Source organism: Myotis yumanensis, unplaced genomic scaffold (genome assembly GCF_028538775.1).
Source record: "Myotis yumanensis isolate MYYU_CA2020_CCGP unplaced genomic scaffold, mMyoYum1.0.hap1 SCAF_9, whole genome shotgun sequence".
NCBI lineage: Eukaryota > Metazoa > Chordata > Mammalia > Chiroptera > Vespertilionidae > Myotis > Myotis yumanensis.
The window spans coordinates 32679743-32697083 of NW_027223760.1; the positions used below are offsets into that span (position 1 = coordinate 32679743).

Below are 17341 nucleotides of genomic sequence, written 5' to 3' on the forward strand. Positions count from 1 at the left end.
CTCAGTCTAGACCAGTGGTTCTTAACCTTGGCTGCACATTAGAATCACCTGGGAATCTTTTTAAAATCCTGATTTCTGCGCCTCATCCTCTGGAAATTCTGTTTCTTTGTTACTAATGTCGTGGCCCCACCCCATAACAAAGAAACAGAGGTGATTCTAATGTGCAGCCAAGGTTGAGAACCACTGGTCTAGACACTTAGAGCTGTGTGATCTTGGGCACAATCTAAGCCTCAGCTTTCTCATCTGTAAATTGGGGATACTATCATACAAGGGTTACATAAGATAAGGCTACAAAGTCCAATGCTCAATGTGTGGTAAGTGCTCCAAAAAATGTTGACATGACTCACATTCATTGCTTTCACTGCTTGTAAAGTCATTTCTGATGATTCAAACCACATTGATCTGTCCTACCTCTAACTTCTTTGTTAAGAATGTGTATTTCACTTGTTTGGTGCTAAATACTCTGCTCATTTCTCATACTAGATATACTCAGACTTTTAGATTCAACTTGTGTTCTATCTGAGGCTTCCAATTTCTGTTTGGAATGCTGTTTTAATTTAAAATCCAGTGGTTCAATTAGTAGTTTTGTGGCTCTTTTGGGAAGATATTCCATATCGAGCACCAATTTAGACTGTCAGTAAGGAAGAGTTCATATTTTCTGCAATAGACACAGAAAGTTCTGCATAAATGAATCTATCTTCTGTCTCAGAAAACGTTTCCTTACTTAGAATGAGGATGGTCTTAGAATCTAAGCTACATTGGTTGGGCCCTGGCTTGGTAGCTCAGTTGATTAGAATATTATCCCAATACACCAATGTTGCATACAGGAATCAACCAATGAATGCATAAATAAGTGAAACAACAAATGGATGTTTCTCTCCTCCCCCTAAAATTAATACAAGGAAAGAAAGAAAGCAAGCAAACAGAAAGAAGAATCTACATTGATTTAACTCATTTCTACTTTAATATGAACTTACTAGAGGCCTGGTGCACGAAATTCGTGCACAGGGGCAGGGGTCCTTCAGCCCGGCCTGCACCCTTGGGGGATATCCGACTGCCAGTTTAGGTCCAATCCCCAACCGGGGGCAGCTCCTGCATTGAGCATATGCCCCCTGGTGGTCAGTGCATGTCATAGCGACTGGTTGTTCTGCCGGTCATTTCGCCGTTCAGTCAATTTGCATATTAGGGTTTTATTATATAGGATAATATTGCCAGACCTTCAGTTAAGTTAGAAAATTGCACTTGGATAGTTTCTTTGGCCAACCCTCCCATTAGTTTCATGACCCCCCTCTGTTTTCCTGCCTTTATGTCATTTTAAAAACATTTCATTGTTTTAAGTTCAGTATAAAAGTTTTATTGGTTTTCTAGTTATCTCAATATCCAGGGTTTTACTGGTTGTTTCTGTCTTCTTGAATGTTTTACCTATTTTGTTTAATTTTTTAAAATGCTTTCATTGAACTTATAAAAGGGCCATGAAGACAGGGTTGGCAGGTTAAAAGAACTTTCCTTCTATAACTCTTGAAGTTTGTTCCTGCCTCTAAATCTTTAAAAGTAGGCACTTAGAAGCTCTGGGGGAAATGTGTGAGGAAAGAGGAAAAGGGTAAAGAGAGTAGAATTTTAAGTTTTGACTTTGACTTTCATGGAAGATACTTCATAAACAAGATTATATGTATGTGTGTCTCTGTACACACACATAGAGGAACACCTAATTTTATTGTGTGTTGCCTTATTGCATGTCACAGATGTGTGTTTTACAAATTAAGCAAGATCCTTCACCAACAAAAAGATTGACTTGCTTTATTGCCATATATTGTGGTGCGGAACAGAACTCGCAATATCTCTGATATGTCTCTGTGTGCATGTGCATGATGCTTTTTAAAAAATGAGTTTCTGGAGCCCATGATTACATAAATAATAAAATTCATCTCCCACCTGCTTCTTCCTGAACCTATCATGCTGCATGTAAATGTAGAGAACTTTGTATTTTTAGCAGATATTTGTAAACATTGCCTTGGAAAAATCTGCTCTTAACCCTTTGAGTGCCAACCAATATCCTAGGAACTATGCTAAAATTGCCAAGGCATTTTTGCTGATTTTACAGCAGTTTAGGAAAAAAATTATGAATTGCAAGTAAATGAAGTTACATATTAAAAAACTTAAGGAAACCTTTACTACATTTGTTTTCATCTTTGACATATATTGTTTGCTGATTGTATTATAAACAAAACATATAATGTTAACACTGCAGGAGGAGCGTGATCACGCTCCCCGGCACTCTAGGGGTTAAGACATAATTAATTCTTTCTAGTTATACAAATAACTATGTAGAAATATTTGACTTTTACAATTTACACAGGTCTTGTCACAAATATATGTGAAGTTTTATCATCATGATTTTACAGAGGCAGAAAGAGGTTCAGAGAGGACAATTGATATAAGGCCACATAGCCAGTAGGTAGAACTTTGTCACAGACTCGTGACTTTTAAATCCAAAGCCCAGTTTCTTTCTTTTTTTAAAAAAAATATTTTTACTAATTCGTGCACAGGTAGGGTCCCTACGCTTGGCCAGCGATAAGGGCCGATCAGGTTCCCCGCCTCCCCGCCTCCTCCTCTCGCTGCCCAGGCACTGCCACTGTGTGGTTCCTTGCCTCCCTGCCTCCTCCTTCCCTTGCTCCCTCAGCACCCTGCTGCCGCTGCTGGTCACCCACCATGTTCCACACTGCCCCTGGTGGTCAGCGCATGTCATAGCAAGCAAGCAAACTCCAGGTCTCCTAAACTCCAGAGGGGAAAATTTGCATATTAGCCTTTTATTATATAGAAGGATTGATTTCAGAAATGGAGAGGGAGAGAGGAATATCAATGATGAGAGAGAATTATTGATCAGCTGCCTCCTGCACACCCCCTATTTTGGATTGAGCCTGCACCCCGGGCATGTGTTCTTGACTGGAATCGAATCTAGGACCCTTCAGTCTGAAGGCCAACGGTCTATCCACTGAGCCAAATCAGCTAGAGCCCCAGTTTCTTTTTATTATGCCATTGAAATCAAGGGAAAAATCCTCCATGCACACAAAATACCAAACATTAGAGGGAAAACAAATAGTTTTGGTCTTGGCAAGAGAACTCCAATTAAACAATCTGGCTAGCCTACCCTGCAGTTAAAGTTCTGATGGCAGCCCTTGGTCACTGGTGTCCTGAGATGTGTTGCTTTCATGGCATCAAGAGTCAACTCTCCCCTCGTATCGTCTACTTTTCATCTGCTCTACAGGCTGGTTTGAGTTACACCACGTTTACTTTATCAGTTGGTTTTAGGGAACAGTTACGTAAATACGTTTTAGCGTTAGTTTCTGACTTTCAGCATGGAGCAGCGGCACACTAATCTGCTGCGGGGTGTTCTGCAAGCTTCCTGAGAGACAGTGCTAAGGCTCCGCGCAGGCTCTTGGTGAACCAACCACCAAGTCTGTTTCTGATTCAGGTTGGCTGCTGGTGTCTATTCTAGTTACTCTTTTTAAAATAACACATTAATTCTCCTAAGCTCCTGCAATGCAGGCCTTCTTCAAAAGTTGGAGAGGACATAAATCTGAACATCACTGGGATGTTCTGCACTGGGTGCAAGCCTGTTTCTCAGCCCAGCATCCTGGGGTAGTCATCCACCCACCAGGCTCAGATACACTGGCCGACAGCATGTCTGCACTTTCCAAAGGAAATCCCTGAGATCTTGTCAATATTTTACAACACGCTCACACACATTCACACAATTTTACAGACTAAGTCTATTCAGCTGTGTTTTCTACTACTAGTATGTCAGGCATGTGGCAGGTGCTCAAGGAAAGAGTTCTAAATGGATTCTCAGCCTTCTGCTGGAATTCACATCTATCAGATACAAATCACCCAATTTTAATAGGGTTTTTATATGTAGAGAATTTTTATAAGTTTATTTGAGCCAAATTGCAGAATAGTTTTGCAGCTTCGTTTATGCAATTCAATAGTTTTTATTTTTTGACTGTAATATAGGCCTGGCCATACCATCTGGATTATGTATCTTTTGAAAATATCATTTATCTAAACATGTAGTGGGATCCTTTCTAGTTCAAGAATTATTCACAGGGAAGTTATTGCCAATATTTCTAAAGTTGCAGGGAAAGAAAATTGTAGCAGCTATACATACTCTTGCCTGTGCACTGTGCTCTTTTCCTGAGAGGTAGAAACAATGGTTAAATGGTTAAGATGGTAAATCTTTTTACTACAATAAAAAAAGTACTTTAGACAGTGCTAGACATCTTCAGAGCGACTCTTGAAAAAAACGAAAACACCCAAGAGGCCCTCACAACCTCACGAGAGGCTCATTGCTAGAATACAATAAAATGAGCAGCTAGCTACTCACATGTATACATCAGTCCTCTCTAATGGAAATAATATCTCACACACTGTGATCTTTGGTGAAGTTGGTTAGGCCAAGCTTTTTCACAGACCTTGCAAAAGCCCTTCATGATCTGGCCTCTATTTCCTTATGACCAACCAGAACTAGTTAGTGGTCTTTTTCAACTCCTTGAACAGGACTTCTTACTTTAGGTGGTCTCTGTGCCTCAGTTTTACCATTGTTTTTCTTCTGCCACACTCTTATTCATCCTTCAGAGCCAGCTTAAATATCATCTCTTTAGGGAGGCCTTTAAACTCCCTACTGACGTTTGGGCCTCTTGCTATCGCTTTGGATCAACTCACCAACCCATCCACCCTCTCCTAGAAGTCTGGATTTTTCCTTTGTAGCATTTAATACTATTGTATTTACATAATTAGGTAACATTTCTTCCACAAGGCTGAAAGTCCTACCAGGTAGGGACTGTTTCTCTTGCTAATCACTGTATTACCAGGACCCCAGTACCTTGTATACAGCAGATGCTTAATATTCTCTTACCAGGTATATACTCTATTAGATATTCTCAAATGAGTGGGTGGAGAGGCACATAAAGTTTGAGCTTGGAGGTGGAGACAGTGTCTGAATAGCCAGAGATGAAAGACTTCAGGGCTTATGGGGAAGCAAGAGAAAGTAATGAGACTAGTGTGCTTACTTAATGTTTCCCTCCCTTTCCCAACATCCCACTCTCACCCCACATAAGCCATTCAACAATAATCTATGCATTTATTTCTTTTTATATATATATTTAAAAATGTTTTTATTGATTTTTAGAGAGAGGAAGGGAGAGGGAGAGAAACACTGATGAGTGAGAGAGCAACATCATCAATAGCCTCCTCCATGCCCTCCACTGGGGATTGAGCCTACAACCAGGAATCCAATCGATGACCTCTTGGTTCCTGGGTCAGTGCTCAGCCTCTGAGCCACACCGGCTGGGCTGCATTCATTTCTTTAGGGAATGTGGTAAACCTCAGATTACAAAACCAAGGCCAAAATAACTTTGCAGAATTAAAATGTGGTCAAGAAACCGGTCACACTTTAACCGGATCAGACTTCAACACGGAGCATTTGTGTTCCTCATTCAACATGGGGAAAGAGAATAAACTCTTGCTTCTGCTCTCAGTTGCAGAGGAGGAAGTTTCTGCACTGACAAACACTATTTCTTTTTTGCTGCTCTTTTTCCTTCTCCTTTCCTTGGTTTTCCCTTTCCACGAAGTTTCTTCAGACGTCTCTGCTCCTCCTTGAAGTCCTGATGCTCGTCTCTGAATGGAGAGAGAAAAAAGCCAGGATTTTACAGATTGGAGAAGTACACCAATCTAGCACTGTTCCCTTATCCATGGTTGGCAAACTGCGGCTCTCGAGCCACATGCGGCTCTTTGGCCCCTTGAGTGCGGCTCTTCCTAAGCCTTAGGAGTACCCTAATTAAGTTAATAACAATGTACCTACCTATATAGTTTAAGTTTAAAAAATTTGGCTCTCAAAAGAAATTTCGATTGTTGTACTGTTGATATTTGGCTCTGTTGACTAATGAGTTTGCCGACCACTGCCTTAGGTGGTTGTGGTAATTAATTCCTGACTTCTACAAAGCACATGCTCAGCTTGGTGAACAGGAAGGATGGGGAGTCCCCAACATACAGATTCATTGTATTCCAAAAGTTCACTTCTAAATTACAGTTCCCCTTCGGAGAAATAATGACAGTTATTTCTTGGGCCAGCCATGTAAACCTATGGAACTATGATACCACACTAATAATTACCCAAGTTTCCCTATTATACCAAGACAAAATACGAGAGGAGCAGAAAGTGGGTAAAAACTTCAATAGCTACACAGAGACCCTGAGAACCCCAGGAATTAGCACCTACTACAAGGGGGAATAGTGTGGAGGAAGCTGACTTAATGGCAGTAGACAGTTCACACCAAAAGGCTCAGGCAGATGGTAGCCAAATCAAAAGACAGGTACTCAAGGCAACCAGGACTATATGTACAAGCAGATGGGTGTAAGATGAAGACTGCCCACGATGTGTAAAAATGTCTGTATTCTGCAATCAAATACCTAGAGAACAGTGGTGTTTAACCGTTTGAGTCCCAAGCAGCGCGATTGCGCTGCTGAGATTTTATGTTGAGAAAACATATGATTCGTTTGAGTCCCAGGGTTGTATTGAAAAAAACACTGTCGAAGAATCCCAAACAGCGCAACTGCGCTTTCTCTAAATGAGTACGAAAAGACCCAAACAGCGTGATAGCGCTTGTTTTATTTTATGTCGAGAAATACCAAGCAGCGCGGGGCGATTGCGCTGCTTGGGACTCAAACGGTTAAATATGTAAGCTCAGGAACCCATTTGAACCTGGTTTCAAATCACAGTTCCGCCATTTAGTAGCTGCGTGACCTTGGATAAGTGACCTTCCCTCTTTGAATCTTATTCTCTTCATCTGTAAAGTATGGACAATAATAGCATATGAATTAAATGTCACAGAGGGTTTTGCTGGCCAATTTTTAACTTCCTAGGCTGTTTTGAAATAGTGGTTTTATAGGGTATGTTGTTTCAGTCCATGAACATGATGGATACAACATATCTCTTTGGGATTAGCTATGATTGCCCCAAATAATCTATTCTCAACAGTGGCCAGAGTAATTCTTCTAAAATCTAAGTCACATCCTATCACTCCTTTCTTCACAGCCCTGCAAAAGGCTCCCCATCTCACCCAGAGCAAAAGCCAGAGTCCTTCCCACAGCCCTCAGAGCCCTTGATGATCTGCCTGTAGTCCTACCGCTCACCCCTTGTTCCGTGCTGCTCCTGGAACACACCAGGTGCACATCTGCCTCAGGGCTTTGCTCTGCCCTTGCCTCTGTCTCGAAAGCTCTTCTCCAGGTTCCACTGGGCTCACTCATCACTTTCAAGTCTCAGCGTAAACCTCATCTTCTCAATGAGGCTAACCCTGACTATCCTGTTTAAGACTGTGATCTACCTGCTCCCCACTCACCCAGTGCCCTCTCAGCACCCTTGATCTTGCCCACCCTGCTCCACTATTTTTCTTTCCATAGATGTCCAACTTTGTAACATACCACATAATTATTTACTGTTTTTCCGCCTCTTCTACATTCCCTCCCCCATTCCCATCCACCCCCAGCCAGAAAGAAAGCTTCAAAGGCAGGGGTTTTTGTCTCTGTTGATAAAATGGCCCAAGTACCTGCTAGACTGAATGGGTCACTGTTTTTGAGAATCTGTACTTCCCTCCCCCTTGCAGGTCTTGGAGTAATATTTTATTTATTGTAAATTGTCTAGTTTCATCCTGCCTTTTGCCACAGCAGGCGAGGAACCATTTACATGAAAATAATTATGCTTTTCTATGGATAACGAAATGCTAAGTGTTTTTTCCCTGTCCCCAAAGATAGGCAAGGCTTTATTTTTCAAACAAGTGGAGAGTGGCAGCAAATAGGTACATTAAAGTAGCTGAATGTGATTTTGTTATGGGTTATAATTTTCTATTCAGGAGATCTGCCTTCCAGTGATATTTTCTTTTCGGTCATAATAAAATTAATTTTTATTTTCTGAGCCCAGGCTAATGGCAAGGGAAACTGTCCCCAAAGCAATACCAGAAGTTCAAATATGCATGGATTATAATCTGTAATAATATATTAACTAAGAAAATCTATCCTATTTGTTCACTGTGGCTCCCTTGTGCCCATCATAAGTGCCCACATGTGGAAGGTACTTCAAAAAATATGTTGGATAAATGAATGCAGCTATCTGGAATGAACTAGTAATTTTATTACATTAGAGTGAACAGTCCCAAATTAAATTTTGTTTTGTTGCCCTAGGCAGGTATTTGATATATTTTATTTCGAGAGTTGTATAGTGTTCTGAGCTCCCACTTCCTATACATACTCAAACATACATATGCAGGAAAGAGCCTACTACTCTTACTATTATACACTATTATTCTATTTTAATAGCTTACATATTACAATTAAAGGTGAACTACACCTCATTTAGACCATGTTAGCATATTAAAAAGTGTACCAACTAAAAATGCCAGAAAAGGGTGGAAGGCAATAAGAACTCCAACAAAATTGCCACCAGGGAAGAAATGAGGCTGCCCCACACCAGCTAGGAAGCAGATCGAGCAACAGGAACCTGCTCAATCTTTGGACCAGTTTTCCTCCGCATCCGCTTAGAATGCTCTTGACCAATTAAACATCTCTCTATAGCTCAGTATCTAGTCAATGTTAAGTCACATTATGGACATAATTAATTTATGTCTTCCAATAAGTGCATGTTTCCCTTTATTTTTGGTAGGCCCATCATGGATATATATATTTGTTAATCCTCACCCGAGGATATTTTTTCCATTGATTTTTCAGAGAGAGTGGAAGAGAGGGAGACGGAAAGAGTGTGTGTGAGAGAGATACATCGACTGGTTGCCTAGGACATTTTTTTCCGTTGATTTTTCAGAGAGAGTGAAAGAGAGGGAGGGGGGAAGAGGGTGTGTGAGAGAGATACATCGACTGGTTGCCTCCCATACATGCGCCAATTGGGTGGATTGAGCCAGCAACCAAGGTACTTGCCCTTCACTTAGAATCGAACCCGTGACTGCTCTAACCACTGAACACCCGGCCAGGGTCCCATCGTGAATATTTTGAAAGCCTCCATCCCCTCCCCCCTCCCCCCAAACTATCTTTTGGACTAGCTGGTCACTATTATAAGAACCACAAAACTATAAAGATGGAAAGGCTATTTTCCCCCCCTTTTCTGATCTACTGCAATAATCTCTTATAGGTTGCTTTGTGTTTTTTTTTGTCATTACCTGTAGAGGCCATAAAAACGCAGTATCCCCATGAGCGCAAAATAAGTGTTGTGATTTGGATACCAGTCATATGTCTCCTTCCTCTTGGCCAAAGGCTGCTCACTAAACAGTTTCACCACTTTCATGGATTTGGAATCAGTAGGCCTGGCAACTTCACCAAATAGCCGGGCACTCAGGCGAGTCATGCGCAAGGCATATTCTGAAAGTGAAGACATTTCTGGGGCAGGAGGGAGGAAGAGTCCCTACAGAAAATGAGAAGACAAATGGGTTAGTGTTAGAAATTCACAGATTACTGAATGAACACTTTAGAAAGCGAAAACACAGCAAGTCACACGTGATTCTGTCCATGTTGTTGGCAGGACATGCCTTGGAGTTGAGAACTATCCACAGTCCAAGTGGCTATTTCCTTTGCATGTTTTATATTTGCAATTTTTATATTTGGTGTTCGTATACTATCGCTCCCTTGTTCTATGCCCTTTTTTACAATGAACTATTTTGTGATTCAATAAGTTATTTAGTGATGGTCAGTTTACCTATTTGTAGGCTAGATGAGGGCAGAGAAACAAGTTTTCCTACCACAGTATTATTATACCTTCAAAAACACCCACCTAAGCAGTCTGCAGAATAAATATGCTGACTGCTTGCCATCTAAAGGTGTAATCATGGCCGAGAAATAATTATGCTGTTGTCTTTATTATCAGCCCTTTGAACACTGATCTCCTCAAGGGCTCCAGATGGCTGCGAACTGCTAATGAGTTATGAGGTCATTTAGCCTCTAGGTTGCTGGATTGAATTCTGCTTAGAGACTGAGAGCCATTTGGGAAAAACAAAGATAGTGGTCTTATAGAAATAAAGTGAAGAGCTCAAAAGATTCATTTTATTCCCGAATAGAGGGCACTTGTGAATTGTGATATTGCTTATCTTCCATCTTATATATTCTGCTTTAATGCAAACTAGCTAAGTCTTATTAGCTGAAAACAGTAACTTGTTCTTCAGAGGTGTGGGAAGCCACCGCATGCCAACACTGTCATGAGCATGCACCAAGGAACGCGGGACGCTGATGGACCTTGAGCGTTAGCAGGGCTTATGCTAGGCACCGATTGTTCATGTTGAGATAGTGGTGTCTCGAAGCAATCTCCTGACCTGATAGCCTCCAAGTAAATGTTTACTGGACCTTACTGATCTTTACTGACCTTTGAGACTGTCTGTCTGCTGCTTGTTTGCCGTGCTTTACTGAGGGCAAGATGTGTATCTAAAACTGAATAAGAAGCGGACTGCCCTAGCCGGTTTGGCTCCATGGATAGACCATCGGCTTGCAGACTGTAGAGTCCCAGGTTCAATACCAGTCAAGGGCACATGCCCGGGTTGCGGGCTCGATCCCCAGTAGGGGGCATGCAGGAGGCAGCCAATTAGTGATTCTCATCATTGATGTTTCTATCTGTCTCTCCCTCCCCTTCCTCTCTGAAATCAATAAAAATATATTTTTTTTTAAAAAAAGAAGCGGACTAGGCCAGGACTCAGTGAGCCTCTTCATGAAAGAGGTTCCACCTGGCCCCCCCAATGCCTTCTTTTTTTTTTAAAAAAAATATTTTATTGATTTTTTACAGAGAGGAAGGGAGAGGGATAGAGTCAGAAACATCAATGAGAGAGAAACATGCGATCAGCTGCCTCTGCACACCTCCTACTGGGGATGTGCCCGCAACCAAGGTACATGCCCTTGACCAGAATCGAACCTGGGACCTTTCAGTGGATGCTCTATCCACGGAGCCAAACCAGTTAGGGCCCCAATGCCTTCTAAATTCATATTTCTTGTATAGCATTTTCATTTGTGCATTGGCCCCTCCTTCAGATCCTGAACCTAGCCGTGCAGGTCAAGGCAAGAGGGATAGAATGTTCAAATAGGTACATAAATGGTATCTATAATATGCAGAAATCATAGCTAAAAAATCAAAAATTATATAGGTGATACATAAAAACCAAGAATGCTCTGGTGAAATAACTATCTTATTCCATTCCTGTTAAATGTAGGTAACTATTGGCAGAATATGCTAATTTGACATTTTTGTACATAGTGAGATGAGAATCTATACTAAGAGACCATCTTGGGGAATAGTTCAGCTGGGATAAAAAGGAGTTGATCTCCAAACAGAAAAATGTCATAAACCTGTCTTGAAAAAAAGGTGGAAAAAATAGACAAAAAAAACCCCCTAAACAGGAAAGGTGTTAAGTACATTTCAAAATATCTAGTGCAAGAAAAACAAAACCAAAAATCAGTGTTTAAATTAAGGAATATTTAATGTGTATGTCAAGATCCATTGAAAGAGCAGAGGCTGGCCTCAAACCAACTTAAGAATTAGCAATCTCAAACCATTTATCATTCTGAAACCAACCAAGCAATCTTGGGCCAATAGTGCCACCTGAAGGCCAGCAAAGGGACAACTGTTAGATCCAAGATTCCTTTGCCTTCCCCTGACCCCCCAAACCAGGGATCTGTGCAAGTCTTGCTGTTTCTTTTTCCTTTTCCTTTTAGTTCCCAGATTCACTTCTCTCCCAACTTTTGCTTCATTATATGGATGTGGATGAGTTGGGGTTATATTTTCATCAATGAGAGAAAAAGTCATTAACTGTTTAACACAGTGATTTTCAAACTGTGTGCCGCAAGAGTTTGTAAAACATGCAATACCTGACTATTTAGTCAGGGACACTGACCTCTTTTCCTTTATTTTTTCGTATATGCCCTAACTTTTCATAAGATGCCCTATACACACATTTGCTACTAAAAATTGAAATAGCACATCAAAAAACTTATTACAACTCAAGTTTTTGAAAACCAGAGAATCCAGTTAATGCACCCTGCACTAATCATGTTGTAGCCAAACCATCCAATGTATTCTGTTTTACATTTCTTCCATACAAGTTACTTGCTTCTCATTGATGTTGGGTTTCATCTTACTGACTTCAGGCTTCTAAAACACAAGGACAACACGCAAGACCTATTAGTGCTTCTTTGGGTCAAATAAAAAAGAACTGAAGTATATTGAAGTCATTTAAATGCAATCTAAATTGATTCCTGGTATCAAGGTAGACAAGAAAAAGATGCAAGAGAAAGACCATCACAGAACTTCTATCAGAGGTGATCTAAATATTAGTATACAGTCTATCCTAGCAGAGTAGTTTGCCTAAGCTGCTGCATAATGACTTAAAATTACTAGCAAGAAAAAAAAGTACGAGAACAAGGTTTATGTCCAAATCGACTCCATGTTATAATTCTCCATGATATTATCAGAAGGATCTGATAATATTATCAGAAGGATCTCCATGATATAGGCAATAATGACAGCTACATGTAAATCTTCTGAATCTTGATTCAATCTCAAGTTTCCTCTCCTATGGGTCTTTTTTTAAGCAAAGATCTAATAACTTGTAACATCCTTTCTTTCAGAACAGTTCCCCACTCCATGTCGTCTCCTATACAGCATGCCTTGATTCAGCCCTAGTCTAACCCCTTTAAGTTTTTTTCTCTGTCCTGCTGTTGGGGTGAATGTTTTGGTGGAAGGGAAGGGGATTTTGTAGTAGGGCTGAGAGTCAAGTAATTAAGGTCCTTTGCTAGTACTTGAGTGCTAGCTGAATCTTCTTCACAGGGAATCTGAGAAGACTCCGGGGTCCAGGGTGGGTTATTGGAAGTCAGTCACAGCCTGAAGTTCCTCCTGAATTCCATCTCCAAAGAGTTCAAGCAGAAAGTGATGCTCAAAACTCTCAAATTGCTACAAAGTCCCTCTTTTCCTTTAGGACAGTGGTGGGCAAACTCATTAGTCAGCAGAGCCAAATATCAACAGTACAACGATTGAAATTTCTTTTGCGAGCCAAATTTTTTAAACTTAAACTATATAGGTAGGTACATTGTTATTAACTTAATTAGGGTACTCTTAGACTTAGGAAGAGCCACATTCAAGGGGCCAAAGAGCCGCTTGTGGCTCTCGAGCTGCAGTTTGCTGACCACAGCTTTAGGTTGTCAAATAAAATGACAACAGCCAACACAATAGCTGTCTGGTGTGGGTGAATCAAAATTATACCTTTTTTTTTTATCAGATCTGCAAAAATATATACATATTTTGGTGTGCCACAGAATTTTAGTAATTAATGTGTGCCATGAAATGAAAAAGGTTGAAAACCGCTGGTTTAATGTATAAACAGAAAATAGTTAACAAGTTAGTGCTTTAAACCTCTTAAGGCCTTGCAAATTTTGTGCACCGGGCCTCTAGTAGCTTATAAATCACAAGGTCTCATTAGAATCCATTGGAATGTGATTATATCACAAAATCTAAGTCCTAAAACTTTTATGATGGAGAAAGGGAATAAACCTTTTCAAACCTGAATCTCTTACTAGGAACAGAGAACCACTTGCTAAATAGAAGGAAACTGAAAATGGTTATAATAATTATCAATTACCGCTTTGTCGTCTCCTTCCATATAGCCCATATGTGCCTGATTAAGAATGGCATAGGAACTTGATGTTCTCCCCCCCACCCCCACATAGGCTAAAACAGCTTAAAAGTTCTGCTGTCCATAAATATTGGTTCTAATACTGGCAAACTGCCACTTTTTACTAGCCTTAAGTTTTTTAAAAATTCAAACGCCGTACTTTTAGGACCTTGGTATGCCTTTTTGTGGATTCTTTCCATTTTATCTTTTAAAAAAAATCTGATGGCCTTGTTAAAGGCATTAAAGTAAAAGGCAAATATTTTACATGTCAATTAGATTTTTATTCACATGAAGCCATTTTAAGAGGTACAATTAAATCACTTTTCTTTAAATGTGAACTAAATAAAACATCATGAAGGAAAATGAACTGGAGTTAAAAATGGTAAGCAAAAAAACAAATTACTCAAACATATTAGGCCCACATAAGGAAATTCCCATATTTTTTACTTTGGCATAGAAGGGCAAGTTTCTTTGAATTTTTTCTGATAGTTCTGATGTACTGAAAAGGTCAGGTTCAATGTTTATTTCAATAATGGTTTCGAATTAGGTTTGCCTTTTTTCTTTGAAAAGTGCTGGAGTTCTTAACTTGGATATCCCTTGGTGTGGTGAATCCTGTGGAACTTTAAAAATGTATGCTGAATCGTTTGTGTGCCTGTGTGTAAATGTTGCTGGGGAGCGCTTTCTCCAGTTTCTCAAAAACCAGTGGTTAGAGGAGAGCTCCAGCTCTGGAGCTGAGAATCTGGGTGGAATTTTGCCTCTGCGCTTTCATGGCCTAACGTGTTAGTAGTAGGCACTGCACTCCTGGCCTCCGTTCTCTCATCTGCTACATGAGGACAGTTACACTGCCTCCTGCGTAGTGAGGCTGGGCACAGAACTCATGGCCCAGTGCCTGCCCTAATCATCAGCTGGCCCCAAGGAACTCACACGCTGTGCACACGTGTTTCCCAGGAAACCAATCTAAACACAATGCTTTCTTATTTTTAAAGCGCGGTACTGATCATTTTACTGGGTCTCAGAGACATCAACGGCTCTGGATATACACTGAGTGGCCAGATTATTATGACCACCTGACGTTTGTAAGCAAATTAGCTATAATTTCGCGCTGAAGTTGCTGGAGTGCCAGATCATTATAAATAGGGAAGCAGGTTGTTTACCACGTCAGTAGAAGTGATTTTTTTTCTGAAGATATGGGTAAGCAACGCGATTTATCAGCCTTTGAATGTGGGATATATATCCCACTGGATGACGCCAGCCTGTGATGGAAGGAACCGTGTCAAGTCACCTGATGTCGAATCGGCAGGGTATTTCGCGAATATTTTTCTTAGGTACCACTTTATTATATTTTTCTCAAGCTGCTAACAAAATTAATCTGCTTACCCCACACAAAGCTACGGTGCAAAAAGCCATCTGGTGAGCAAAGAAACGGAGTCTTGAAAGCTCGCTAATCAAGAAGACAGTAACTGCGCCGGAGAGGAAACTAGGCTAGCGTCCTTAGTTTAGAGAAAATCCCCCAATTTACGCATGAAAAGGCCAAGTTGTTTGTATGATACCGGCGAACCTTCCATGCTGCTTAAAAATGAAATTGTCTCCTCCTGTTCTTGGCGACCCTACAAAGTTGTGGCCCCCCCTCCCCCCCACCCCTACCCTCGCCCCTACAGCCACCGCCCACACCGCTCTACAGACCCCCACAAAGTCACGGACAGCCTTACCCAGTGGCGACCTTCCTCTCCCACGCGCCCTTCCACCGGAAGGCCCGCCCCCAAGCCGGCTCCAAGTCTCGGCAGAAACCGCCTCGGAGAGCAGTAGAGAAACGAAAGCCTGGGGGCTAGAGGGGAACCCTAGTGGAAGACCCGGAGCTACTAGCGCCAGACCTGGCGCCTGCGCAGTGAGGCTAGCTCCTCCGGGTGTGCGGAGCACTGAGGACTAGGTGGTCCGGGGTAAGGAAGGAAGATTAGTTTTCCTGGAAGGTCCTGCGAGGGTCGCTAACCGTGTTTTGAGGGAAGTGGCTACACAGCTGCCCCCCAGATCTCTGAAGCAGTGGCTATTGTGTGTGCCTTGTGGTGGAAGATGAAATGCACTTTCTTTTTTCTTTTCCTCTTCTTTTGGTGTTACTCTCTTTTCATCCATCCTAAGCCTTGACTCTAGGGACTGAAGTCTTCGGCTCCACATGGGGTGCCATACACCTGTCCTTCTGCCTACCTACTCATCCTCTAATAGGCAGTTAGTATCACCTGCAGGAGGCCATTCTTGGTACTCCCTTCCTGGATTAGGGGCGCTGTTTGGAGCCCTTTGTGGCCCTCTTCCTCCACTGGCCTGCATGCTTCTTTCAGGGACAGAGATGGGATATTTATCTGACTCCTCAGTAGTCACCCAGATCCGCTTGGAAGATAGTGTAAACTCAATAGGTATTTATTTTCCTATTAAATTTACTTTCAAGCAAGTCACATCCAATAGACATTGTATGAAACTTTTATTGAACATGTACTTATTTTCTGAGAATTATTCAAGGCCTTTCATAAATATTCTAAAATGTACCCTAGAGCCCTAGCCGGTTTGGCTGAGTGGATAGAGTGTCGATCTGTGGGCTGAAGGGTCCGGGTAGATTCTGGTCAAGGGCACATGAGCCATTGCGGGCTGGATCTCTAGTAGGGGGCTTGCAAGAGGCAGCTGATGGATGATTCTCTCATCATTGATGTTTCTATCTCTCTCTCCCTTTCCCTTCCTCTCTGAAATCAATAAAAATATATTTAAAAAAATAAAAATAAAATGTACCCTAGAAATAAGGCAAATCAGCAGTGAGCCGTATACCTAGAAGATATTCATTCTATTGACACCTTCTTCCCTGTGATTGGATTTTATGTTTTGACATTAATCTGTTCTATAGAATATGCTTTAATCAAATTTTGTTGTTGTTGTTGTTAATCCTCACTAGAGGATTTTCCCCCCCACTAATTGTAGAGAGAGCGGAAGGGAGGAGAGGGGGAGAGAGGAGAGAGAGAAACATTTCAGTGAGAGCCACATCAATTGGTTGCCTCCTGCACTTGCTGCAACTGGGGTGGGGAACCTGCAACCCAAGTACAGGCTCTTGACTGGAATCAAAGCCATTTGAGGGTTCATGCTCTGAGCACTGAGCACACCAACCAGGGCTCAAATAACGTTTTGACATGCTATTTTCCTATGATTTAGTAAGTAGCGATAGAAACTTGGCTCTATTGTAAAAGTTTACTGCAGTTGTATTTATACATGGTGTAATGAGTATCCCTCATCTTATTTTGCATAGCTCAGTCCAAAAAACTGTTCTGGGTAGAAATTTCACCTTGTGGAGTTGGCTTGTTTTTTATCTAATGGCCACTGAATCATGTAAACAAGGAGGCTACCTTTGCATGTTGGCTGTTAGAAAGTTCAAAGCCAAATTTGGTCTAATGGCAAGAACTATTATATGTATACTAGGGGACAGTGCACGGATTTGTGCATCGGTGGGGTCCCTCAGCCTGGCCCATGCCCTCTCCCAATCTCCTGCGGAGATTGGGCCAAAACCGGCAGTCTGACATTCCCTGAGGGATGTAGTAGTGAACCAAGTGGCAGGCAGCTGAGGAGGAGCCCGAGCAAGGGCCCGGTGCCATGCCATTCCCACTCATCCC

The 17341-nt window shown here is 41.5% G+C and overlaps 1 protein-coding gene across 1 annotated transcript; it reads right to left on the bottom strand.

Moving 5' to 3' along the window:
• Positions 1 to 5154: 5154 nt before the first annotated feature.
• On the bottom strand, positions 5155 to 15476 carry MRPS33 (mitochondrial ribosomal protein S33). Its single transcript, XM_070424040.1, has 3 exons — positions 15410 to 15476; positions 9219 to 9460; positions 5155 to 5673 (listed from the first exon to the last, which is right to left on the bottom strand). The coding sequence occupies exons 2-3, from the start codon at positions 9431 to 9433 to the stop codon at positions 5568 to 5570; spliced, it is 321 nt and encodes a 106-aa protein (XP_070280141.1). The 5' UTR covers positions 9434 to 9460; positions 15410 to 15476; the 3' UTR covers positions 5155 to 5567.
• Positions 15477 to 17341: the final 1865 nt, after the last annotated feature.